Source organism: Pavona decussata, unplaced genomic scaffold, assembly GCF_977016875.1.
Source record: "Pavona decussata unplaced genomic scaffold, jaPavDecu1.1 SCAFFOLD_51, whole genome shotgun sequence".
Classification (NCBI taxonomy): Eukaryota; Metazoa; Cnidaria; class Anthozoa; order Scleractinia; family Agariciidae; genus Pavona; species Pavona decussata.
The window spans coordinates 5262630-5288204 of record NW_028145473.1 but is presented as its reverse complement, the minus strand read 5'-3'; the positions used below and the strand labels follow the sequence as shown (position 1 = coordinate 5288204).

General features: G+C 40.0%; 2 protein-coding genes and 1 pseudogene across 2 annotated transcripts; all 3 read left to right on the top strand.

The window, feature by feature from the left end:
- The first annotated feature begins 3939 nt into the window (after nt 1-3939).
- Nucleotides 3940-9548, top strand: LOC146481215 (uncharacterized). Its single transcript, XM_085109019.1, has 5 exons — nt 3940-4015; nt 5496-5621; nt 6120-7685; nt 8470-8817; nt 9427-9548. The coding sequence occupies exons 3-5, from the start codon at nt 6188-6190 to the stop codon at nt 9546-9548; spliced, it is 1968 nt and encodes a 655-aa protein (XP_084965145.1). The 5' UTR covers nt 3940-4015; nt 5496-5621; nt 6120-6187.
- Nucleotides 9549-15247: 5699 nt separating this feature from the next.
- Nucleotides 15248-25348, top strand: LOC146481213 (uncharacterized; annotated as a pseudogene).
- Nucleotides 17944-21120, top strand: LOC146481214 (uncharacterized). Its single transcript, XM_085108855.1, has one exon. It carries the CDS (start codon nt 19242-19244, stop codon nt 20976-20978), a length of 1737 nt encoding a protein of 578 aa, XP_084964981.1. The 5' UTR covers nt 17944-19241; the 3' UTR covers nt 20979-21120.
- Nucleotides 25349-25575: the final 227 nt, after the last annotated feature.

The window sequence follows — 25575 nt, the reverse complement described above, 5'->3', positions numbered from 1 at the left end:
ACCAGCGAACTTCTCGGGAACAAATTGGATTGTCATTTTTATATTTTTTTGTACTGTTAATCGTTCCGCCTCTTTCTTTGCTTTTTAAGAATACTTTCAGACAATCCTATAGAGACAATTGAGCCAGAAGCATTTCGAGTTCACTTTGTGCAACCCTTGACAGTGTAAGTTACTCTAGAGTTTATTGATATTCCGCACATATTTCTATTAGTTAAAATTGTCAGCCAACGGGATAACACAAGTTGTATTGTTTTTTCCTTCTTCGTCGTAGTCTTCAACTTCTTCTTTAGTTTCTCCTTCTTTACAATCATCATCCTCATCATCATTATGCTGCATCTTTTCATCTTTTAAATGGAGTCAAATAATATTTAATATGATGGGTAATGCGTTTTTTAGTAACAAGAAAAAAAAATCGTCCTCCCATTTGAGTCTCTGTTTGTTCTTCTTTTCCTTGGTAGATATCTGCTACGGACCAGGCTGAAGATTTTATCTCTCGAGTACTTCGTGGGCCTCAGTGATCTTGATTCTAAGATGTAACGTATTCTTTTTTTTTTTTTGGTTCTACTTTGTGCGTTGTTGTTGGTGTTGTTGTAGGGATTTTTGTTAACTGCTTTGAAAAAATTGTTTATTGAGAACTTAACTACATAAGATATGGAAGGGTTGGTAAATAGGATTACATGAATTCGAGAATCTCTTATGGATTTTGGCCGAATACGTCGAAAATTTTTCAAATATTGTTAGCTCAATCCGATCCTATGAGAAATGAAATTGAAAGTGAGATCTAATTTTTCCCAGCAGCTACAGTAGTCTTGCGGAGACTTACATAGACCCTTCTCCAAAATGGGGGCCGAAAATTCAATTAAGTTAAAGTTAAAAACGTATACCAGCACTAGAAAGAGCACTTTTACTTTAGTAACCCTGCAAAGGTTCAGCATATCAGGTGTAATATCAGCTGAGAAAATGTTAGTTGAAAAATGAAAAATTTACAGTCGTTTGTATGACTGGGGCATGACGTATACCCCCAGTCATACAAACGTCTGTCAAATTTCATCTTACATTTCCTAAGCTGATATAACACCTAATAAGTATAATGCAATTCGAGAGATTTGATTGGCTTAGCGGCCATGGTCTATGAGCCATTATACCATGGCCAAGAAATGGCGACCATTAAATTGTCTGCTGGCTGTTCTTGCACAGCGAAATCAGTAAGATTTAGAAATAGTTTTTGATTGTTTTTAATAAAACAATTATTCCACTTGCGCTCGTTGGATATGAGATTATTATATATATATTATCATCTCATATCCAACGCGCACTCGTGGAATAATTGTTAAATATGCTGAAATTTTGCAAGGTTACTTAAGTAAAGGTGGCCTTTCCAGTGCTGGTATCAGTTTTTCATTCAGTTCAATTTTAACTTATGCAAATCTGCTGCCGTCATTTTTGGAGAATGGTCTATTGCTGATTGACGCTAGCAAAAGTATTGCAGTTTCAGTGGAAAAAGACAAATCATCAAAACCTAAAACTAGCACCTCTCGATGCTTCTCTACTGGCAAGAGAGGGCGAGAAGCTTGGAAAAGTCCCACCCACAAAGTATCCAGCATTTTTTATCATTCTTTTATTATCCTTTGGTAAACAACCTTTGAAATTCATTACTTAGCGTTTAAGGCGGCTAGGTTTTCATCTTAAGAGAACATAACAGAAATATCAAAACCCTAAGACGATGAAATGGTTAAAAAATTCTCAAAGAGATCAAATCGTCCCTGTAACACCAAGGTGAGCCAATAGTGCTCATCTGGAGAGCCTTTTTCACTATTCTACGTCCATCATTGTTAATGCAGTTTGACTTAAGGTGGCGTTCCCTTTGTAGTAACAGAACAGTAATCAATTAATATCAATTAATATAAATCGAGGCACTCATTAAATTTGTAATCTTGTCATCGAAATAAGCACCATATGCTAAAGCTTCTCTTACACCGTTTCTTTTTTTCTTTTATGTCAGTTTTATAAGGAAGAGGAAACTAACAACCCTGAAATATTACTCCAACGGCGAACGTCGCTCCACGATATATTTGTTAGTATTTTAAGTAAGGAATTCATGAGACTGTGATCTCTCTAAAGCGACCACTGTTTCCCTTCTTCGAAGAAGTTTTTATCCGAAGGAGTAATGGCAGATAACTATATTCTATTACTGAATTTCACTCTTGTCATTGTTCAAACCGATGAAAAACAAGGGAAGTGAGAAACAGCACTTGCTAATCTGTTTCATATACTGCAAAATACCTTCTGTTAGTGATAGTAGCATTTGCGTTGTTCTGGCTGTATTAGCCGACTGCGCCTTCAAGAAAAAATTCTTTTATTAACCCTTTCTATGCCGGGCTGTTTGTGAGTCTCATATTGGGAAAGGGGAAAACCTCCTAGAGAATTAACCCTTTCTGGACCGGGGAGAGGGGTTGTGGGGTGAATGTGAACCTGGATAACCTTTCAATGTTTGTGTAAACGCCATGAAACTTAGTGGCTTTTGGAAACTTTAACTGGGGACAATTTAACATGGTCGGTTAGTGTTCATTGACTTTAATGATACAATGGCAACAGAGAGAGGTTTTTTCACAAAGTGGAAAATCCCGTTTTAAATTAAGAAAAATTACGTTCTCGTGGTAACTTATGTTTTTAGCTCTTTTCATAAATTATTGGTCAATTTTGTTACTTTCCTAAAGATCTGGGGGAAATACAGAAATCCAAAATGGCGGATCCAAGACGGCCTCGTCATATGATGTCATCACTTTTTGTTGCGGACCTCATCGGAAAAATCTTTGGACTCACTTTTTATACGCCAAGAGTTACTGTCATAGCTTTAATAGTCGGGGACCACAGAATAAGAAGCCCGGACTAGATAAGGTTAAAGCTATGACAATCACACTTCAATGATAAAAAGTAGGTCTAAAAATGTCTCCTTTGAGGTACACAATGGAATGTGCTACAAATGTGGTGACGTCATGTGACGTGTAATTACAACATGATTGACAAACGTTCGCTGTCTTGGGCCCACCATCTACCATTTCTGCATTTCCGAAAACGTTCAGGAAGCCACATTAGTTGAAGACCAATAGAAGAATATGAAAATAAGCTAGAAATATACAAGTAACTGAAAACAGTAATATTCTATTTTCTTGACAAAACTGCCTGTGAACACTTCGTTGCGATGGTAACCTTAAATTCAATGAACACTGACCTACCACATCAGCTAAATTTCTAAAAGATTCACGAAGTTTGGTTGCGTTTTCTCAAATATTAACAACGTCAGGTCGAGGGGAAGCCGCGACCCCTCCCCCTGTATCGGTAGAGTTTAATGATTGTGCCTGATAAACTTTATATTAGCAGCATGTCAAATCAAATATCTTATTATCCACTCCCCTCGGCCCTTTTCAAGGATAATTTGCAACACCGTGTGTGGGACTTTGCCAGACTGCTTGCAGCGCAGTTTAGAATTAATGAAATAATAAGTTATGAATGCCCCCTAAGGTGAATGTGAATTTTATTTGTGCACTAGGGGCTTTTATTGCTACGTCCCTCAGAGTTAGAGAAGTCAGATTAACTAAAAGTACTTATGAGAGGGAGCTCACGGTAACATACGTCATATTGCGGGGCAATTGCATCATGAATTACAAATGGCGGTAATGGTAGATTTGTAATTTTAGATTTCTCGATCTTAAAAAAAGGCATGTGTCAATAACCAGCAAGATTTGCATTTTATTACTGACAACATCAAAATAATTTATTCTGTAAACCGTGAAAATGCTTTCTCTTAGAAATGCTGGCGATTCAAACGAGGACGTTGTAAAAGTAGCCAGTCCCACTGCGTCTTATTCTCGAGCCATTATTTTAGCTATGTTGGCATCAGGATTCCGACAATCATCTGTCGATGCCAGGTTTGCTTACCTCCTGCCGTGTCCCTTGGGAACATATTCCAATATTACCTCGAAAGGAACTGATGAATGTTCGCCATGTCCTCCAGGTATTTTGTATATTCATTAAATTCTGGTTCCCACTTGTGCTATAAGCACAAGCATAATATCAGGTAGAATTGTGTGTGAACCACTGAAAATATGCACAAACATGAGCATAATTACAAACACAACAACAACAACAACAACAAAAACTGTTCTGTTCTCTTCCCCTTGTGATTTGCTTATATCAGGAGCGCTTATGCTCATGTCACAAGTGTGGATCGGTATAAGAGTATGAGGCATTCGAGAAAAAAAATCAAAAGCACTGCGCTTCTCAAGTTAGTTTAAACACAATTTTTCTCATTATTGAGTAGAAGGCATTCGAGAAAAAAAATCAGAAGCACTGCGCTTCTCAAGTTAGTTCAAACACAATTTTTCACTTTGTTTATTGTCCTTGTCACAAAGTGTTAACCAAGCTTAAGCCCATGATACGATGGGATCTTCATCTTCAATGGTGTATATGAAGAGGAGATAGCTGGTAAATAGATTTCAACAACGTTGTGATGACCCTGGTATTTTTGTCAAGTTCAAATGGAAAGGAACTAGCGTCATCTTAAAACGATAGCTGCCAATCTTAGTGAAAAAACATTCAGTATGTCACCAGCATTAACTAATCAATTGCAATTTTGGTTTAAGATTGATAGAAATAAAAGTCCTCGAAATTTTGTGATTGTTGCGAAGCTTAAAAATACTAAAAGACACGCAAGTTTAGCGAGAAACGACGCAGCGACTTTTCCAGTTTGAACATTCGAAAAGGTGTCTTCTTCTTCTTCTTCTACTTCTACCCAAGGCGTAACGAAGTTTTAGTAATGTTCTATCCAACCAGTTAGGATAACGCCTTTGAGAGAAAGGTAATCGTGATTAGCATTACAGACTGTAGAAACAAAGTCCATAATCTCTTCAATGTTATACCTCTTGGGACCATTTCACTTCTGCAGTAAAACGGAAGTCATTAAAGTCACTTGTGTAATTATAAATATGAAACAAACAAACAATCAACCAATCAATCATGTTCTTTAATAAAGAAAATTATAGCTTTTTTTCTTTTTGTTACAAAGGGCTTTACGCTGATAGTGTGTCATTAAGGATGATTTATAACTTTCTATTTTGATAAGAAATTGAATGAACAGAAGTGAAAGTAAAATAATAATATTTGTCGCACATTGGGAGCAAATTAAAAAACAAACACATGTTGGATTGAGTTTCTTACTTATTAAAGGTGTTATAAGGTTTACAAGCTTAATATAATTTTTTCATAAATTCTGTCTTATCATAGGCATTAATGGTGGATTTCTGCAATTTATGTTGAGAAAACTCGATCAAAGACGAACTATAAATTTTTATGTAAGAAAGGAAAATAAAACAGACCACATAAAAGCCCTTCTTTCTTAAAAGAAGTAAAGCGTGGGAATCTACAGCTAAGTAATATGAATCATGGCATATACTGTCTTGTACTAAAGTATACATAACCGTCTGCTTTATTTGTAGGGGGCTTTTATTCTGATGAGATTGGTTTAGTGAGTACAAGCTGTAAGAAATGCCCAAATGGCTCCTTTGTTGCATTTGAAGAAGCACCAGGGACTCGTACTTCGGATTGCAAGTCTTGCCCCTTAGGTAACAAAACTGTCGGTTACCGTCAATTTTCATTATATAATCCACCTTTAATGAAATGTAAAATGTTTTATTCTGCAAAAATGTTTTTTCTTCGCGGCAAGTAGTCTGGTTATCAGATTAGTCATTCATTGGTCCATGTGGTTCCGCCCCTCAGTTTGCACTTCTTCCCGTCTGTCTGTTCCCATTTATTTACGTACAGTATGTATTTCAACTTCTGTATTCTCTATGTTTAAAAGAAACTACCTTAATAAATTAAGCCTAACTAAACTGGGATTTTATTTCGTCTTCTGAGGCCGGGAGAGGCGGGATGTAGGAATTCTACCATCTTCCACATTTCATAACTCCGAGACTGTTAAGGTTATGATAATAATAAAAATATAAGGTTCTTATGACGTGTTCATAAAATCGCTGCCCCTATTACACCGTGTTGGAAAGCTTGAATTGATTTGTCTTCTTTATTTCTGACAATATATTTAACTTTTTCGTTAATCGTAACAGGGACAGAGTCAGATTTCTTTGCTGGATACCGCGCTTGCCAATGTTTGGATGGATTCCATCGAACACACATGTTCAAGGAATGTGAAAAATGTGGTCATGGGCTGCAATGCAAAGATGATTACGCTGTGTTGAAATCTGGCTATTGGTGGGCTTGGAGGAACGCCAGTCACAAACGCAATTACAAAAATTTCATAAAGAATCTGCTGGAATCTGTTCCAGCATTAGGAAAAGATAAAGTGCAGTTCCCGTATTCGATACCAACTCAGTACAAGTGCCGAATGGAAGATTCTTGCAAAGGTGGCTTGGATTCCCAATGTGAAAAGGGCTACGAAGGTCCGCTGTGTGATGTTTGTAGTGAGACCCACTATAAGCAATTACAAACATGTAAACAATGCCCTTCTAAGACATGGATAACGATACAGTTGTCAATCATTGCGGCCATCTTCTTTTTCATTATAGTGGCTTCGGTGTTGGTAAGCAAAAGAAGCGAAAAGAAGGTTAAAGAGCGCAGTCCAATAGACGTCTTTTTAGCCAAACTAAAAATCGCAATTGGATTTTATCAGGTTACCTATGGCATGTTGGAAGCGTTTTCGTACATACAATGGCCAGATTCCCTGCAAGTCATTGGCAAGTATTCAGAAGTATTACAGCTGAATATTCTTCAGATGGCTCCTCTTCACTGCTTTTCTTCAGAAGTACGCATGGATGCTTTTGGCAACTTGATTGCGATAATGGCAATAAATGGTGTTGTTATTGTCGTCTCAGGTATTGCATATGGAGTGCGAAAGCTGCTTATCGTAAGAGATAAAAAGGTGAAGAACGAGGAAAAAATCAAAAGAATCTCGCAAACAAAAGAGTTTGTGTACAAGAACTTGTTTTTTTTCTTGTATGTGACGTACCTCAGTACGTGCTCCAAAACAGCCACTGTACTGCCACTTTCCTGCAAGAAACTTTGCCGGGATGACAAAGAAGAAGGTCAATCGTGTTTTGAGTACCTGAAGGCAGATTACAGCACACGGTGCCATGATTCAAGGTACAATCACTTGGTTGTTGTGGCGTACATCTCCATTGCCTACATCATCACCCTACCTGCTGCCACATTCATCACCCTTTGGCGAAAAAGAAGAGAAATATCAGCGACTGGAGACAGCGAGGCGAATCAAAATAGTGGATCGAACCCAGAATTGATCACGGGCTTGAGTTTTCTGTTTAAAAGTTACCAGCCTCGCTCTTGGTATTGGGAATTGATCGAGATGTCTCGTAAAGTTATTGTCACATCTGGTGTGTTCCTTGTAGGGCAAGAAACAAGGTCCTACATTGGCTTGACATTGGCCATTGCTGGGATGTATGGGACGGTCTTCTGCTGGATACATCCCTTAGAAGATGCTTTCGAAAACAGAATGATGGCTACCTCTCTTGCCGTGACTGTTTTCAACTTGGTTATTGGAGCTGTTAGCAGAATTCCAGCCGAGAACTTACCACCTACTACTGATTCATACACGGACGCAGTTGTATTCAACGTGTTGGTACTTGGTGCAAACACAGTGGTGATCGCACTTCTTGTTGGTATGACAGTGTACCCTTCATCGTTTATGCCATTCAATAAGTAAAACTAGTAACCCTGGATATGGGAGGGGGAGGGGAATCTGATTCACGGCAGATAGTAATAACTTTAAATAAGCCAAAGTCAATTAATTCAACAAAAAAGTAAAATTTTTTTCTTATTTAAACAGAAAAAGAAAAGCGAGAAGAAGTAATACACATTTGTTTATCTGCATAAATGCCAACCATTCTATTCGTAAAAAATAGTACACAGAGTATAACAGTTCTTTGTAAAGAACAGTTCACCATGAATTGGAAACGTAAAAAAAACTAATGTCGTCTTTTGCCACTAACTCTGTAATGTTTATTTCTGACCCACCGATCGAATCATCGAATAATCATCAGAAGATAGTTACAAACTACCATATCTCTATTAAAACGCATGGCAGGTAGATGAAACTAATACTATAAAATCAGTTCATTACTTCTCAGAAAAAAAAAAAAAAACGAGAATTCAAATTATATAGACGGGACCGATATTCTTCTCTACCTTTCCACTGCGCATTCTTTCATCTTCCCTTCTGACAAAAAAAATTCTTGGGTATTTTTAAGCAGACGAAGGGAGGAGTTTGCTGTCTAGTGTTGCGTAAGATATCTGAGGGCAACCACGCAAAGTATAACTATTATTTTTTTACGGTCGAGCAAAAGATATTACCACAAGTTATTCCTATTTGATTCTTGTTATAAAGATCTCAAAGATTTTCCCGGCATGTTAAAGCTGTTCTGCTTTTCTTTTGTTTGTATTCAGTTCAATATGCACAACATCTGTATGGATACCTCAAGGAATGGCGTGAAAATCCAAAATGGTCTTTTTCTTGTTGCCTGGCCTTCATTCTTCCACTAATCGATATGCCAGGGAACATCAGTGGATTGTCGGAAACAAACGTTCTCAACAAACAGCTGGAAACAGGACAAATGGAAATGACTACCGTTGCCGATGCCGTAAAAGACAGTGGAGCTACTGACATCACTCTGAAAACTAATGGACGAGATGTTGATAAGCTGACGGAGGTGCAAGAAGATAGTTGCAACGACACTGGGTTACAACCTGAAGCGATGAAAATGGACACTAAAGGCGCTGTGCGAAACAGAGGAGGTACTGATGTCACACTTAAGAATAGTGACGCGAGAGGAACACGTGATTTCTTGTGGCGTAACAGCAAAGCGTGTCATCGAGGGATTCAAACAGCATTATCAACGGATCATGGGCCATTGAAGGAAACAAAGTTGTCTCATTTTCTCGCGTGAGTATAACGCAAAAAGAAATATTCCCTAAACATTCAACCTGTACGGAAGATACATACCAGTGCTAAAGGAGAAGACACTAATTTTAATTTCCTGTCAATTTCATTTCACTACTTACGAGACTCCCCGTGAGCTCTTCATTTTAAGTATCTGGCTGATGTTATCAGTTTTCAATGACTGATTCCTTAGATTTTTGCGTGTTCTCTAACAGGAAACGAAACATTCTAACAACATTTCTGGATCAAAGCACGCATCGCTACAAATATAAAACAAACAGAAATCGACAGTGGCTCTTGTCGTTGAACACACTTAGAACATATACCAAGGGCGCTTGAAGCAAAAAACAACAAACCCAATATTTCAAAAGGACGGATACCTACGGCTATTTCGAGTCATAAGAATCTATAAAATCTTATACATTAAATTATCTTACTAAAAATTGTAATTCTATTTGTGACAGATGACTGCCTTCAAGAAAAACTGCATGATGAGCATGGCGATAGGAGTAGCACCGACAAAAAGGCACACAAAGAGGAATACATTGCTGTCGTTTTTCGTATTTATAACTTTTCCCCGTTTTAGAAAAAAGAAACTTTGAATTGATAGTTTTTAGATAGTTTTGGTGAAAAGTAAAAGGAGTAAAATACTGAAGAAGAGATGTTTCCTCTGAAACTCAAAATTATTATTTAATCAAAATATTTAACCATTTTTGCGTGCTTCAACTTTAGTGAAAAGAAAAAGCCATTTAACAGAGAAAATTGTATTTATCCAGTGTGATTGCTTTAAAAAGGTAGATTTTTTGTAGATTTGCTGCAATGTTGGTACGATGATATAACAACTAAAGGACATACCGATATGTGTATTTCCATCATTTCACCATTCCAGAAAACGTATTTACCCCTCGTGTGTGCTTAAAAGGATTTTGCAGATTTCTGTGTGTAGTTCTTGTAAAAACAGTAAAAAGTTCCATCTTAGTGAGCGCTGTTGAAATCTGGTAGAAATGAAAACTGGGATTAACCACGTATTTTTCAGAGATAATAGACCTTCAATTTGGACAGAAAATACCATACGCTGTTTCACGCTGTTTTTATCTTGGTACGATAACATAACAACTAAAGGACAAACCGATATGTATATTTCAATCATTTCATCCTTCCAGAAAACGTATTTACCCCTCGTGTGAGCTTAAAAGGATTTTGCAGGTTCCTGTGTGTAGTTCTTGTAAAAACAGTAAAAAGTTGTAAATTAAGAGTCCAATACATCAGTCATATATTTCAGATATTTAATTTCTAGTAGCAATTTGATCTTCCTGCTTCAAATAAAAAGCAGCATTTTGCCTACGATAGGAATACCAAGGAGACAGCTTATGTCGGCCTTGTTAAACCGCGGCTTGAAGCTTGGAATCCTTAAGAGTACCCACTTTATAGAGCAGGGCCCTCGGGGCGGGTTTTTGAGTGGAGACCTAAAGCGAACGCCGTCAGGGTTAATCTACTAGGGGGTCCGAGGGCATGCTTCCCGGAAAACGTTTAAACTTAAGTCTTCTGAAATGGCTGGAGATGCATACTGTAATGAAGTGGAATTTCATTATTTAGTAATTTAGAGAGATCAGTTATTTTAGCTGCATGGCTTGAGAACTTGTGACCGTCATGTTAATCTTATGGTTCAAGATATAGGTTGTCCTTCGCAAATGTTTAGTAGTTTTTACGTGTTGTCTTCTAGTTGATTGATTATTTTAGCATTTTAACCGGATAGCTCTCGAAATAGTCGCGCTTGGCAATTCTTGCTAACTTTGGCTTGGACCACCGTTAAATTCCAGTACTTAGTGTGTTCTCTTTAAACTGTCGTTCTTTCCAAGATTTTCATTTGATACCTGGTATTTGTATGTGTGGTCGTGTATATTTTATTTGAATTTTCTTAGTTGAGTAGTAAACAGGATTCTGTTAGTTCCCACGGTCAGTTAACCCAAACATGTCTACAAATTAGAGTATTTAATTGCGAACATTCGAGCTTGTAGTTAGTGTTAGTTGCCAGTTCTCAGTTGTAACAAGCAGTTTACCAAGTCGAGTAAAGAAAAACCTGAAAGTGCAGTTCAGAGTCTTGGTACTTATAAGCCAAGCGAGTGCTCAACAATATAAAACTTTCAACACTGATTTTATTTTTTTATTTTACCACCTAAAATGCTTTTCATATATCAGTCTGGCCCTTTTTATCTGAAAACCGAGGATAATGATAGTTCATAGAATATAGGAACTTTTTTTCGTGTGTGTTATTTCAAGATTCACAGAATACTTTTATGCCATGACAGATGTTTATTTTCACTAGAGTAAAAGAAACAAGAAAGTTCTGCTCAAAAACTTCTTTCAAGAACACAAGTCTTTCTTAATTAATTCATTAGAGAATAGACAGGTCGGCTTTAAAAAACAAAGGAAAATGGATGATCTCTCTCGCTTGAATTCCATTGCGCTCCTTCTGCACCTTATCCACTTCGAAGATATACACAATCGTTTTCTACGGTGACAGATTCTTATTTTCATCAGAGGAAAAGAAAGTTCCACTCAACAACACCCTTTAATCATTAGTCAGCCGCTATTATTATGCTACTCGTAGCGCCTCTTCAGGACTGTTACAGATTCCTTCATTCCGAATTAATATCCGTAAATTTTGTCCTTCTATTATTGGAAGGTATTTCTGGAATGACATTCCTCCAAATATTCGAGCTAAACCTTACAAGAAATTATTTAAGAAAGCTCTTTTGAAATTCTACTTTTCCCAATATTATGTTTGACTTTATATAATTATTTTGCTCTGTTGCCCTCACTAATAGTTTTGTTCCGTGTCTATGTATGTGTCTTTATGTTCTATTAAGTATATTATATAATCTCTCCCTTGAAAACCAATAATATATGATCCTTGTTTTTTTTCCATCTTTAGGGCTAAGTATAAGTCTTTCTAATTTTGGCCCCTTTTAATACCTTTATTCTCCTAACGTACTGGAGAAGAAGAAGAATTATTTATTATTAGTCAGCCGCTATCAAAATAAGGGATTTATCCGCTCCTTTCACAAGAACTCGTTGTAATTTTGTTGTTAGTGAGTTAAAAAATATTTCATTGTAGTTGTGATTCGGTGGTTTCTCACTCAGTCTCCTTGGGTGGCTCTGATAGTATCCATTATCTTCCACCTGTTGAATGCACTTTAGAAATTCTTAATTTTACCATACCCGACAAGTTGAAAATGGAATACAAGATTAATCGGAAGGGCTGTGGGCGCTCAACAATGGAAAAGCATTTTCAACAACAATTTCGAACATACTCGAATTTTCTGTTTCTGTGTTGGAATTCTTAGCACACTTTGAAAGAGCTGTGAAGTCTTGCAGGTCTGGCAAAGATCGCAAAATGGAAGTGATCCCGTTTTATCTGACTTCAAATGCACTATTAAATCTCGATACCTGACCCCGGGCTTAGCGCAGGGCAAAGAAAATTCAAACGCATTGATATCGACGCACTTAGGAAACAGTTTCACTCACCCAGTTTTACGCCAAAACATTGCATGAGCGTAAACAATTCAGTTTCAATTGAGTTTCAAGTGTAAGGAGAGACGCTCTATTTTTCTGTGCTCCCGGCCGCTCAACATCTTCAAGTAACCTTTTGAAACCAGAGTCAACCCAGCGCTGAATTTACATGGCATTTCACACTCAAAAAGTGTCTTCAATGATTATATAAGCCCTTCACGCCTCTGGAGAAAGTCACCAGCTTCATTATAAACGTTAATTCTACATAAATAAGTACTATGACAGATAATTTTTTCTCTACTTCTTAAAACAAGCAGTAATAAAATGTAGGACAATTCTTCACTCCCACAAAAAACCGTAAACAGTTTAGAGAGATAGCTGTAGACACTTGAGTTATGAATTACTCAATAGATAAAAAAAATACACTTTAATTGTTTTTCTGTTTACCGAATCTTGTGGACAATTGAACAGATAACCATGTAACTTGACGTAGTTTTGAAAAATGTTGTGAGGTGGTTAAGGCCTTTCGAACAGACATCCACCGAAATAAACCGTTAGGTGCGCCTGATTAGTTTGGGTCAAGAAGGATTCCTTATTTTTGGCGTGGATTTCGGCATGTTCCAACTTTATAAAGGCCTACATTTTTTTAAAATTCTGGCCGCAAGTTTTGGATAAATAGCAACATTCGTTGGATGGCAAATTTATTCACCAACAAAGGCGCCTTATTCAGGAATACTTTCCTTAGCTATTTAATTTTAGGGCTGATTTGGCTCTTCTGAAATAGGGCCAAAATGATTTCATCTCAGTTAAGGGCTTAAGGACGCCTGAGGGTTAAAATGAGTCCCAAAGTGGGCTGAAATGATCTTTGCTAGCACCGTTTTCTCCCAGCATGTGACTCAAATGGCTCTGCAGTGGGTTGAATCAGCCTTTAGATCACCAGTGTTTTACTGCAATTTGGGGCTGAAAGAGGTAGTTTGAATCTACAGTGCAGCCCAAACATTAACAACCGTTTACCTCAAAGACTGTGAGCTTTCCGCTAAATCTCTCGTTCAGAATAAAATTTCAATGGCTTTTATCTTTTACAATGCCCTTACAATGGATGCTAAACTTACCATGTCTTCTGTTGCTGGTATTGGGAGTGTTTAGTGTGCAGGAAAAAATCTAGCCCAACAATATAGAGCCAAACGTAATTTTTCATCTGTGTCTACAGGGATTATATTCAAATGAAACTGGTTTTAATTTTACTCTCACGTTAAAGGTGGGGACTGCTATGGCAATGGAGGCTTTTTTATTCCCCATACAATCCCATACAATGCAGTGTTGGAACCTCCGAGGCGTAACTTCCCAGAGAAACCCTGCCATCCTAGAACACATTGCTGCTGGTATGAATCCACTTCAGTAATGCCTAACTTAGTGATATAATAATATTTTCGCAGAGGGAGGAGGAGAGGAGATGTGAAAAAGTGGGGAGTAGTGAGTCTTCTTAGCCAACGTCGTATTTTTGTAAGCAGATTAATTCAGTTTAAATAAGAAGATGTTGAGCCACCAATTGCAAATTGGACAAATCTTAGGTGCGCGGAGGAGGGCACGAAATTTCCAAATTTCTGCTTCAGAGTTTTCAACGTAGAACAGAAAATAATCTAAAATATAAAAAGAGAGGCCACTTACCTAGCTACATACATACATACGCGCATATACAACATTGCATGCATGCTTACACAAATTTAAAAATAATAATAACGGTTATATAAAAAGGTTAAAACATGATTTACATGGTTGTCGTGTTAGAGTCCGATATGTCACAGGTTTGGTTAATCCTTAGTTTGAATTTCCCAAAAGAGCCGGCCGGCATCTCAGTTCTTGGGGTAGATTGCTCCATAAGAGGGCCTCACTATATTCGAAACGTCTTTTTTCAATAATAATCATTTTATTTGTGTGTAGCTTGGGCAAGGCATTTGATGGATGACTGGACAACCACCTAAAATGAATGTTTACACGTTGGGGGTACAATTATAAATAAATGAATAATAATAATAATAATAATAATAATAATAATAATAATAATAATAAGCGAAAGTATTGGAACAAGGGAGCGCGGAAGGAACGAAGAATCTGTCGAGTGTTTTCAAAATGCAAATACAGAAGACCAGAATTTGCATATGGAAGAACGTGGACCTGTTCCGGATGAACAGCCTAACACCCTCAGTTCAGATGCACGCGAGCTTTTAGAATCATCGGCCTATTTTTACACTCAGATCCATCCGTGTAAAGGCGATTTTAGAAACCGTACTATTGACACACGAACAAAAGGAAAGCCAACAAGTGGTGACCTTGAAGATATTAGCAAGGTGATAATGGAGTTAATGAAGCAATGCAAAGTATCCCCAATGGACAATCCATTTAGTACAAGGGGTGGAAAAAACAAGGGTCAAACAGATCGTCAGACCACAAGAGTAAAAGATCAAAGTGGCAAATAGTTTACGAGGAAAAGACGGGATCCATTCGGAAAAAGATCTCAATCGCGGAAATTGACCGCCTGAAAGAAAACAGAAAACTGACGAAAAGAGGGAAAAGGAATAGAGAGATCTTACAAAAAGTCATTTGAAGCGATCATGAGTATCCATCCTGGTTCGCTGAACAACACTAATACCAAAACTGGGAGAGTTCACCAGTGACAATCAAAGACCAATCACTTGTCTGAATACTTCTTACAAGTGGTTTACTTCGTGTCTGCTTGGTCCTACAGATCAGCATATCGAAGAGCATGGCTTGATGGAAGGGTCACAGAGGGGTGCTAAGAAGGGCTGTAGTGGAACGGTAGATAACCTATCGATTGATAGGGTGGTGACATTGGACTGTCAGAGAAAAAGGCGTAATTTGAGTATAGCATGGGTTGATGTGAAGAAGGCATACGACTCGGTAGATCATGATTGGTTAGGTGAGATGGTGCTGCAAAGGTTCCCAAAGTGGTTGTGTGAGGTGATCTGTAAGTTGAGTAAGAGCTGGAATACGAGAATCGTGGCTAACACGGCACATGGGCAGGAAGTCTCTGAGCCGATTGTGTTTAAGAAGGGTTTACCCGAGGAAGATGCGCTCTGCCCAAGGCTGTTTACGATCTGTTTGTACCTTGTTGCCTGGAAGATTAGCGCCTCCGAGGAATACAAGCTATCGAAACCAATCAGCGCTAGGGTAACTCATTTGTTGTATATTGATGATCTGAAGGTATTTGCCTCATCCGAAAGTAAGTTGAACCGTGTTTTGGAGTCGACACAAGCTGCTATGGAAGATATCGGACTTCGATGAAACCCAAGGAAATGTGCAGTTGTCCATATAAGGAGAGGGGTCCACTCCCAGGAGAGTTTCGGAAAAGATAGAACTGGAAAAAGGCTACCAACTCTTGAGGAAGGCAGAACGTACAAGTTTCTAGGTGTTCTTGAAACCTTAGTTCAGGAAGAGAAGATGGCACTTGAGTTTGCAGCAAGAGAGTACCGGGTTGTGGCATCTAATAAATTTGCCCTGCCTGTGTTAGGTTACCTGATGTGGACTCAGCACTGGCCGGTTACAGATTTGAAGACCATAGACAGGGAAGCACGTAAGATTATTGTGGAGAACGGCGGGAAACACCCTGGTGGCTCTACGTCCCTGTTGTTCCTCCCAAGAGAAAAGCTTACGTGCGGTAGAAACGAGTATAAAATGACCAAGATCAAAGCAGTGGTTAGATTGTACGAAAACAAAGATCCGGCTATGGAAATGGTGAGGGAGTTCGAGGAGAGATCTGAGTCACTGGGTCATAGTTCGTTAGTTAAAGATGCCGCAAAGTTTGCGGAGGATCTGGGCGTCAACTTACACCTTAATCACCCAGAACCTGTATGTGCTATGAGCAACGGGGGGATCATCCCATCGTACCGTGTCAAGGAAGTATTGAAAGAATATGTGGAGAAGAAGCTTGAGAAGGAAGTACGTGGACTAGAATGGCAGGGAAAGTTGCTGACTGAGAGGAGATCTGATTTACAGCTGTGCAAAAATGAGTGTTTCAGTTGGCTGAATAAATGGAGATCATGCCCCTCGCACACTACTGCCGGTGTATTTGAACTGTACGAGCAACTGTTGCCCACAAAACTATACTCTAGTAAGAAGACACACACGAGTTGTCCCGGGGATGTGAAGTGTAGGCTATGTGGTCATGTCCAAGAAAGTGTCCCGCACATTCCGGCCGGGTGTTCTGCACTAGCTCAGAACAAGTATTTGCTCAGACATAACATGGCTTTAAAAGTCCTGTTCTATGGGCTCCTACATGACCAGGATCTTCTTGAGGAAGTACCACCGTGGTACTCGCCAGTGATGCCAAAGCCGGTGTACAAGTCAGAACAAGTAGAAGCGTGGTGGGATGTACCTGTGTATGCAGATCATCAGGAGGTGCGAGCCAACCGGGTCGATGCGAGGGTTGTGAATCATGAGAGCAAGAAAGTCATGACCATAGAGATGAGCTGTCGATGGATTAGTAATCGAGAGAAGAAGAGCGAGGAAAAAACTATGAAGTATGGTCCCTTGAGGTGGGAACTGAAGGAGCAATATAAAGGATACGAGGTGCACCAGTATAATGTTATCATGGATGTGTTAGGCGACTGGTCAAAAGAGACAGAGATTAGTGTGCGATCACTGGTTGGGCGAAAGACTACTCAAGTCTTAGAGAGAATGCAGAGGACGGTTTTATCGGCGACGCTGAACATTGTAAGAACTTTCAAAGTAGTAACATCATAATGTTATATTATACCAAGATTGATGGACCAGCCATTAATGGTTATTTGTATGAGTTTTAGACTTTCAGACATCTAGACTATGACTTTTATATATGTATATAGATTTTATTGATCTATTCACGAGCTACTTTAAGTTTCGCTCGGCTCACAGGTTACGCTATGCACCATGTGTTGCTTTCTGATACAGTGCATACAGATAGTTTTACTGCGCATAATAATGATAATGATGATGATGATGATGATGATGGTGATGATGATGATAATAACGAAGATGTTCCTCTGTAACTTCCTTACTGTCATTTACTTACAAAAAAATTGTCATTTCCTTACAGTAAGGAAATAACAATGTCATTTCCTTACAAAAAAAAGTGTCGTTTTCTTACCTCAGCTTTGTCATTTCCTTACCACGAATTGCATTCTCCATACATTGTCATTTCCTTACAGGAACATTTTCTCTTTTTGATGGAGAATCCTTTTTTTATAAAGACACTAGTTGCAACGACTTACCAGTTTGTAGTAATTTCCGACTAAAATTGTCTTAATTCAGTGCTTTTTGTTAAAATTATGGCTCATTTCAAATCAACGATTGGTCAGTCTTCAGCCAGTTAGATGCCTTTTTTACAACAGGTTTTCTCATTCAGTTTTTGCAAAAGTAAGAACTGATATCATTAGAGGCCCTGGCAATAAATATAGACTAATAGTAAATGTGACCACACACGGGAAAACGTACACTAACGCTTATCCGTTAAACGGCCGAAAGCATTAGTCGTCCGTTAGTCATCCGTTAGTTAACCGTTAGTAACCCGTTAAACATTTAAGGAAAACCGTTAGTACTGCGAGTAAAAGCGTTAGTCGTTAGTCTGGAACCGTTAGAACAGTTCATGTATCCGTTAGCAAAAATTTGCATCCGTTAGAACAACTAGCTTAGGCGTTAGCATCCGTTAGCTGAAGTTTGAACTCCGTTAGCCGTTAGCCAAGAGCAACACTGTCTTAAGGCGTTTAACCTGGCTCTGTAGCCGTTTACAGCTATGCACGTTACCAGTACGTTACCTGTGACTGTTCCCGCTATGAGCACCATTCGTTAGCTTCATTTCTCGAACGCAAACACCCACAGACATATTTTTGTATTCTAATGCTTTACCTCATACATCGTCTTTCATACAGTAACAGCAGAAGGAAAAACTAGACTACAAAGGGTCCCTCTTTCGCCGCTTAGTTCGTCGTGTGGGCTAAAACCGCGAGACAAAAAAATATAATGGCCGCGCGAAATCTGGTGTCCAGATTTCCCGCGGCCATTTTTTTCACGCTAATGTTTAAGCCTTACGCTTGACGAATGACGAGACGGACTGCTCTTAGTTTAGGAAAACTGGTTCCAGCAATAATGTTTATGAAAGGCAATTATTGCTCGTATAAACCGGACGACACGCAAACACTTACCGCTTTCGTTCCTCGTGTATCTTGTTAAGAACACTTTAGAGTCAACTTTAATAGCAATAACGGTTGCTGTACTAAAAGTTCAGCACGTAAAAAAAATTTCCTACGCGAGCCAAGACTGATAAAATCCTGTCAGGAACAGGTTGAGGACAGAGACGAAGCATAAAGTAATGCTTTAGCTTAAGAGTACTGTCTTAAGTATGATTATATCCCATCGCGCGCATCAGGCTAGACTCAGGCTAGACTGCAAACCACGATCGCTTAGTATTCGAGCGATCGTGGGCATTAAAGAGGTCGTGTGCAAGACCGCTCGGTGTTTCGACACCTTAAAAATGATTCGATTGTTCTTATTCAATTACGAAATAAACCCAGGTTTTGCAGACCACCTTATCACCTTTGAGTTAAACTTTTGAGCGGACTAAGCAGAATGATCATAAAAAGCCGTCAAAACGCAAACAAAGACTTAGTCCCAGTCCTTTTGTCAAAGGGCACGTTTCCATGGCAACAAAACATTGCGAAATTCAAAACGATCAAAACTAAAACAAAACGATTAAAACTAAAACAACAACGCCATGGCTGAGTTTGAAAACGAAAGAGAAGATTGCGACGAAGTATCAGAGAAAGTGAAAAGATTTCTACGTGGTGGTTGCGGCTGCACTCTTGGTCCAAAGAACGGCCCTTGTTCCCTACAGTTTACCGAAGAAACAGTTTTGTTTAATTTGAACAACTGCCTCGAACTGTCGAGTACTGAGCTCGACTTGGTGATTTTAACTAGCATCCAGGCATTCACCCGAACTGAGTCTATTGGTTGCAAAAGGAGTCCTCGCTGCTCATTTTATTTCCAGTCGAAACCAATTTGCAAAGAAATGTTTTTGTGCTTTTACGGCGTAAGCTATTCGCGATTTCGTCGACTTAAAGAGCACTACGAGGAACATGGCATTTCACCACGGCAACATGGGAACAAAAGACGACTACCGGAAAATACGCTTCCGCAGTCAACAATTGAAGAAGTGAATTCCTTTCTTTTAAACTACATCGAAGAAAACGCGATTGTCCTTCCCGGAAGGATTCCAGGGTTCAAGAATGATGATGTTAAAGTTCTGCCATCAAGTGAGACCAAGAAGGGTGCTTGGCGTCTGTACGAGTCCGCTTGTCAGGCAAGCAACAGGCGGGCTGTTAGCTACTCTAAATTCCTTGAAGTATGGGGAAATTTTTACCCTAATGTTGTGGTTTCAAAACCAATGACTGACTTGTGCATGACTTGTCAGCAAAACACTAATAAACTTCAACGAGCTGCCAATCTTTCAGAGGATGAGAAAGCAGAATGCATCAGGGCCCACCAGGATCACATAAACTGTGCACAAGCGGAAAGGGAATTATACAAGAACTCTTGTACGAACTCTAAAGAAACACTGGAGGCACTGGGCGGTTTTGCAGCCTTAAACCACGCAAATGGAAATGCCTGTTCCCTAAAGACAACAATGCATTACTCGTTTGACTATGCACAGCAAGTGCATTATCCAAGCAACCCCATGCAACCGGGCCCCATTTACTTTAAAACTCCTCGGAAATGCGGTATTTTTGGAATCATGTGTGAAGCAATCCCGCAACAGGTCAATTTCCTGATTGATGAAGCTTCATCAGCTGGGAAAGGAGAAAATGCGACGATTAGTTATGTTCATTTTTATTTTGAGCACCACGGACTTGGGGAGACGGACGTACACCTTAACGCCGACAACTGCGCCGGACAGAATAAAAACTTGGCTTGTTGGCTGTGGTACTTGGCTTGGAGAATTTTGATGCACCTCCACGACACTATCCTTTATTCACTTCTTATTACTGGCCACACGAAATTTGGCCCAGACCGCTGCTTTGGTATTCTCAAGAAAGCCTACAAAGTTACCTACGTCTCGTCCATGTATGAACTCGCGCGTATGGTTGAAAAGTCTAGCAGCGTTGGCATCAACAAGGTACAACTCGTGGGAACACACGACGGAAGAATACTCGTTCCTGTGTACGACTGGGCGTCCTTCCTGGGACCCTATTTTAAGAAGATCCCGAATATAAAGAAATATCATCACTTTCGATTTACAAAGGACAGGCCAGGAATGGTCTTCTGTAAAGAATTTGCTACCAGCCCGGAACAACAGTTTATGTTGCTGAAGAATGAAACAATTCTTCCTCCAACGCATCTTCCGCCCACAATCAGACCTGATGGTCTCACTGAAGAGCGAAAGAACTATCTCTACAGAGAGATTAGACCATTTTGCAAACCCGGCACAGAGGACTTAGTAGCTCCTGCAATCTGAACTGAACTGTTTCTAATTTTAAGTATTGTATATTAAGTAGCGAGTACTGTTTAAGTGCTTGTATTAAACCTTTACGAAATTCAGTGATTTGATCGAAGAACAAGAATGGTGCAACTTAAGTAACTCACATTAAAGTGTTGTATTTTTAAAAACCTTGGCAATCCACTCACGCAATCCACTTACTGCTTTTGTTCCTTGTGTATTTCGTTTAAGTAAACTTAGGCCCGGTTCAGACGCTGTACTTCAGCCGAGCCGAATCGAATTCAACGAGTTAAGTTCATGTGTAGTACGGCGTCTGAATCAATTCGGAACGGCCTCAAGGTACTTAATCGAACAAAAATCCAATCGAAGTCAATCATACGATTGGTGTTCGATGGGGTTCGGCAATCGAGCAAAATCGAACGTCTATTTTGCTGTGAGTTCGATTTTCGATCCAATCGAACAAAATCGAACCAATCCGATGCAATCTTGACATTTTCGACATGTTTGTGGTAAGCCAGGAAGGGGAAAGCTAGCAGTGATTTGACCTTAAGACTGAATTTCCACAGACCAGGCGCCTATCGAACAGGAGTTCGTTAATCGAACGTTCGTCGGAGTTCAATTACCGATCATTCGATAATCGAACGTTCAAATAAAAACAACAATCCAATCGAACCGCTCCGTAATTCGCTCTGAGGTAAGACAAGCCCTTGAAGGGTATTTGCAGCCGAGTAGTAGTAGTAGTCCTTCTGCCGATGCAAGGGAAACACCATGGATGGAAGGTAATTTAAGACTGGAATCTTATGTTTATATTACCGAGCTTAAGATCCGACGACAAGCTTACCCAGAGTACATAACAGGATCTAATTCAAGTTTTTATCATTCGCAGCTGCCACAGAAAACAATAGGCGGCTAAACTCGCAGGTTGGCCAGGTGGTAAACCGCGCAAGGGATATTCTGCAGAGCAACAGCTCTACATTCACACGGAATGTTTCCACATCATTCCGAAGTGCTGCGACGTCACATGGTGCATATCCCAAAAGACCTCCATTGGCGGGGGCTTCGCGTTATAGGAATGTTATTTCAAAAGAGGCATATGCTATGCTGAAGTCGATTTTCTTTCAACCAACGACGAACAACTGGTCCGTAGTAAAATTGTGGGAGCGGTAAAGACCCAGCTACCGGAAATAGGTCCAAATGACATTGAATTTGTCAAAGTATTACATAAGAGAGTGACCACACCGCTTGTGGCCGACGGCTTCAAGTGGGACTTGAGGAAAATGAAAAATCTCTGTGGACAAGTCAAATTATATGTCTGCCTTGTTAATAAATATCCAGAGGAGGATGCAGGAGATGAATGTGGAAGAAAGAGTGGAAGCCTTTTGGCAGGGAGTGGAAGCACATCGGAAGAGGTGGGAACCATGTGAGCGTCGTCGACAGAGAGGGGAAGCATGTCAGTGCTGTCAGCAGAGAGAGGAAGCATGTCAGTGCTGTCGGCAGAGAGGGGAAGCATGTCGGCGCTGTCAGCAGAGAGGGGAAGCATGTCGGCGCTGTCGGTAGAGAGGGGAAGCATGTCGGTGCTGTTGACAGAGAGGGGAAGCATGTTGGTGCTGTCGGCAGAGAGGGGAAGCATGTCAGCGCTTACGGCAGAGAGGGGAAGCATGTCGGTGCTGTCGACAGAGAGGGGAAGCATGTCGGTGCTGTCGGCAGAGAGGGGAAGGATGTCGGCGCTGTTGACAGAGAGGGGAAGCATGTTGGTGCTGTCGGCAGAGAGGGGAAGCATGTCAGCGCTTTCGGCAGAGAGGGGAAGCATGTCGGCGCTGTCGGCAGAGAGGGGAAGCATGTCGGTGCTGTCGGCAGAGAGGGGAAGCATGTCGGCGCTGTCGGCAGAGAGGGGAGGCATGTCGGCGCTGTTGGCAGAGAGGGGAAGCATGTCGGCGCTGTCGGCAGAGAGGGGAAGCATGTCGGTGCCTGACTGGCTTAAAGAAGCATTTTTTAATCCTGAACTTGAGAGACACAGAATCAACATTCACCAATACTGCGACAGTGACAATGTGCGAACAATGCGGAAAATGGACGATTTACACCTGTTAGATTTTATAAAGCTGAGACTGAAGTCAAAGGGGGACTTTGATACTGCATATGATGTAGTAATGAGCACTGGTTTGGCTTTCTATATGAAGACATCTATTGTTTTTCAGCCAGGGGATTGGCCTTGCCAATTTTACTGTCGACAAATCATCTACGAATCACTTAAGAAGTTTATTGGTTATCATCCTGGATTTCCTGGCACTCTTCAGGGACATGACAATATTTTGACTGATCACTCTTCATATTCATTTCCATTGACATCTGGTGCTACTGACAATCTCTTGAACGACAACCTGCCACAGAACACTTCACAGCCATCTATTCTGTCTATAGTGCCAACTATTGGGCCACGTCATATCTCCTTAAACAGCAGAGAACATATAGTTAATTCCTATCATCCTTTTTTTTTTTAAAACAGTATATGAAACCATTTTCCCAAGGAGCAAACTGGCAGATAAACCCAATTTCTCTGAGTACTTCAGTGCAATGATCAGAATTTGGATCATGTTCACCTGCCTCCAACGCCGCCACTATAACAAAGCACCACTTGTTTGGATCAATAAGTGTTCTCACTGGGGAAAACATGCTCCACAACTGTAAAACCTTCTGAAGAATTGCATTACTATATTCGATGAATATCCTCTGGAAAACACCCATGGAATACTCCGTTCGCAGACAAAAGGTTCTGACACTGCTGATGAACTTAGGAAGAAGGCAAAGCCTATTTTCCAGTCGAAAGATAAACAGTCCCACAACAGATCATTTTTCACCACACCTAAACAGTTTTCATTCTCACACAACCAACTTCGCTTTTTAAAAGTAGGATGTGCTGAAGTACTGTCCTCCATGTTAAGAAAAATCTCTCAGGGTCCAGGGGGAAAGTTTCCTCTCTTCAAAAAAACAGATGTTAACACAAGTGTTCCAACTCATGTTACACTGCCAACAATGTCCTCCAACAACAGCATGAAAACTACTGTCTTACCTCTTGGATATCACAGTGACGTCAAACCAGATCAAACAAAACAAGGTGATTTACTTCAATGTAACATTTCCAGCCAGGATGAGAACTGCACACTCTTGCATGGTTGCTTTCACTCTTTCCACGATGAATACCTCAATGGAACAACTTCATGACCACTGTGTAAGGATTTTCTGACACAAAAAGTAACAGAACTAGGTGAGATAGCGAAAAAAACATTCTACATCCTGCATCCACCATGCATGCACCTGTAGCCCAAATTGGTCACGATGATGAAACATCAACAGCACAAGAAGAAGATTCTTCTGAAATCTCAAGCTTAGGAGAAATGGAGAGGGAGGAGTTTGATAGGGTCATCAGACAGCTAAACAATGAACTTGCTAATCTTAATCCAGCTGTCCAACCACTCACTTCTTCCAACCAGCTGAGCCAACGTCAAATTCACAATGAAAGTGCACCTTCACCCAACAAGGCACCTCCTCACTGCAGAAAATGTAAAAATCCTGTTCGTGGGCACAAGAGGAACATCAATGCATGGGTAAAATGTAATTTCTGTGAAACAGTCAGTGCTGACATCAGGTCCTCAAATTGTCCATGTTCATGGCGCACAGCAAACCAGCCTGGGAGTAGTCAGGGCACTTGCAACAACCAAACAGCTCTAACACTGAGACCAGATTCTCAGACTACTCTTCGCATAACTGTCACGAGTACACAACATCTTGATGTAACTGAGTGGCTACTGCCCTCATACATTTGTCAGTCATCCATAGGTGGAGTAGTGAGTGGCAGTAATGTCTGCACCGTAATTGCGGCACTTACTGAACTCAATTTTCTGGAAGGAACTCTTCAAATTCCTAAACAGTTGCAAAACCTAAACCTTGCCACATACCAGTTTAAACTAATGTCATGATGACAGGAAATCAGTTATACAATTCTTTTAAACTGCCAGTTCTGCAACCAAATTTGGAGGTCAGACAAGTCCTTCAGCATGGATGAAAATCTCCAGAAACTTGAAATCATTTCAGACCAGGGTTTATTTTCTGTTCAAGACCTAGAAGACCACCTTAGACGACACCATCATCAGCACCCATCATTTGCAGCTGTATTAATTGTGCCACCAGACAAGTCAATGGTGCTATGTTTCAAACAAACAACTATTTGTCTGTTTGAAAGCCATACTCATGGTCTGCAGGGAGGCATTATTGCAACCAGCTCCTCTGGAAATATGAGCTACTTTGTAACATATCTGGAAAGGATGGTTATGTGAGACTGGAAGACACAATTTACCCCCTTTGGACAAGCACGTGTTCAAAGGGATTAATTGCGCAACACACACCCTTTAGTATCAGGTGATAGGAGTGTCGTGTTTCATTTCAAGTCAGTTTTCACTTCGAGCGTATACCAGTGTATCGTACTGTTTCGTTTCTTCTTTCTTCTTTCGTTTCACTCCAATGGGTCGTCCAAGCAGATGCCCAGGTTGTAAAGCGTTAAAGTCCGCTCATGATTTTGGTCGTCCTGGCAAGCACTGTACAGGTCCCGTTCATAACG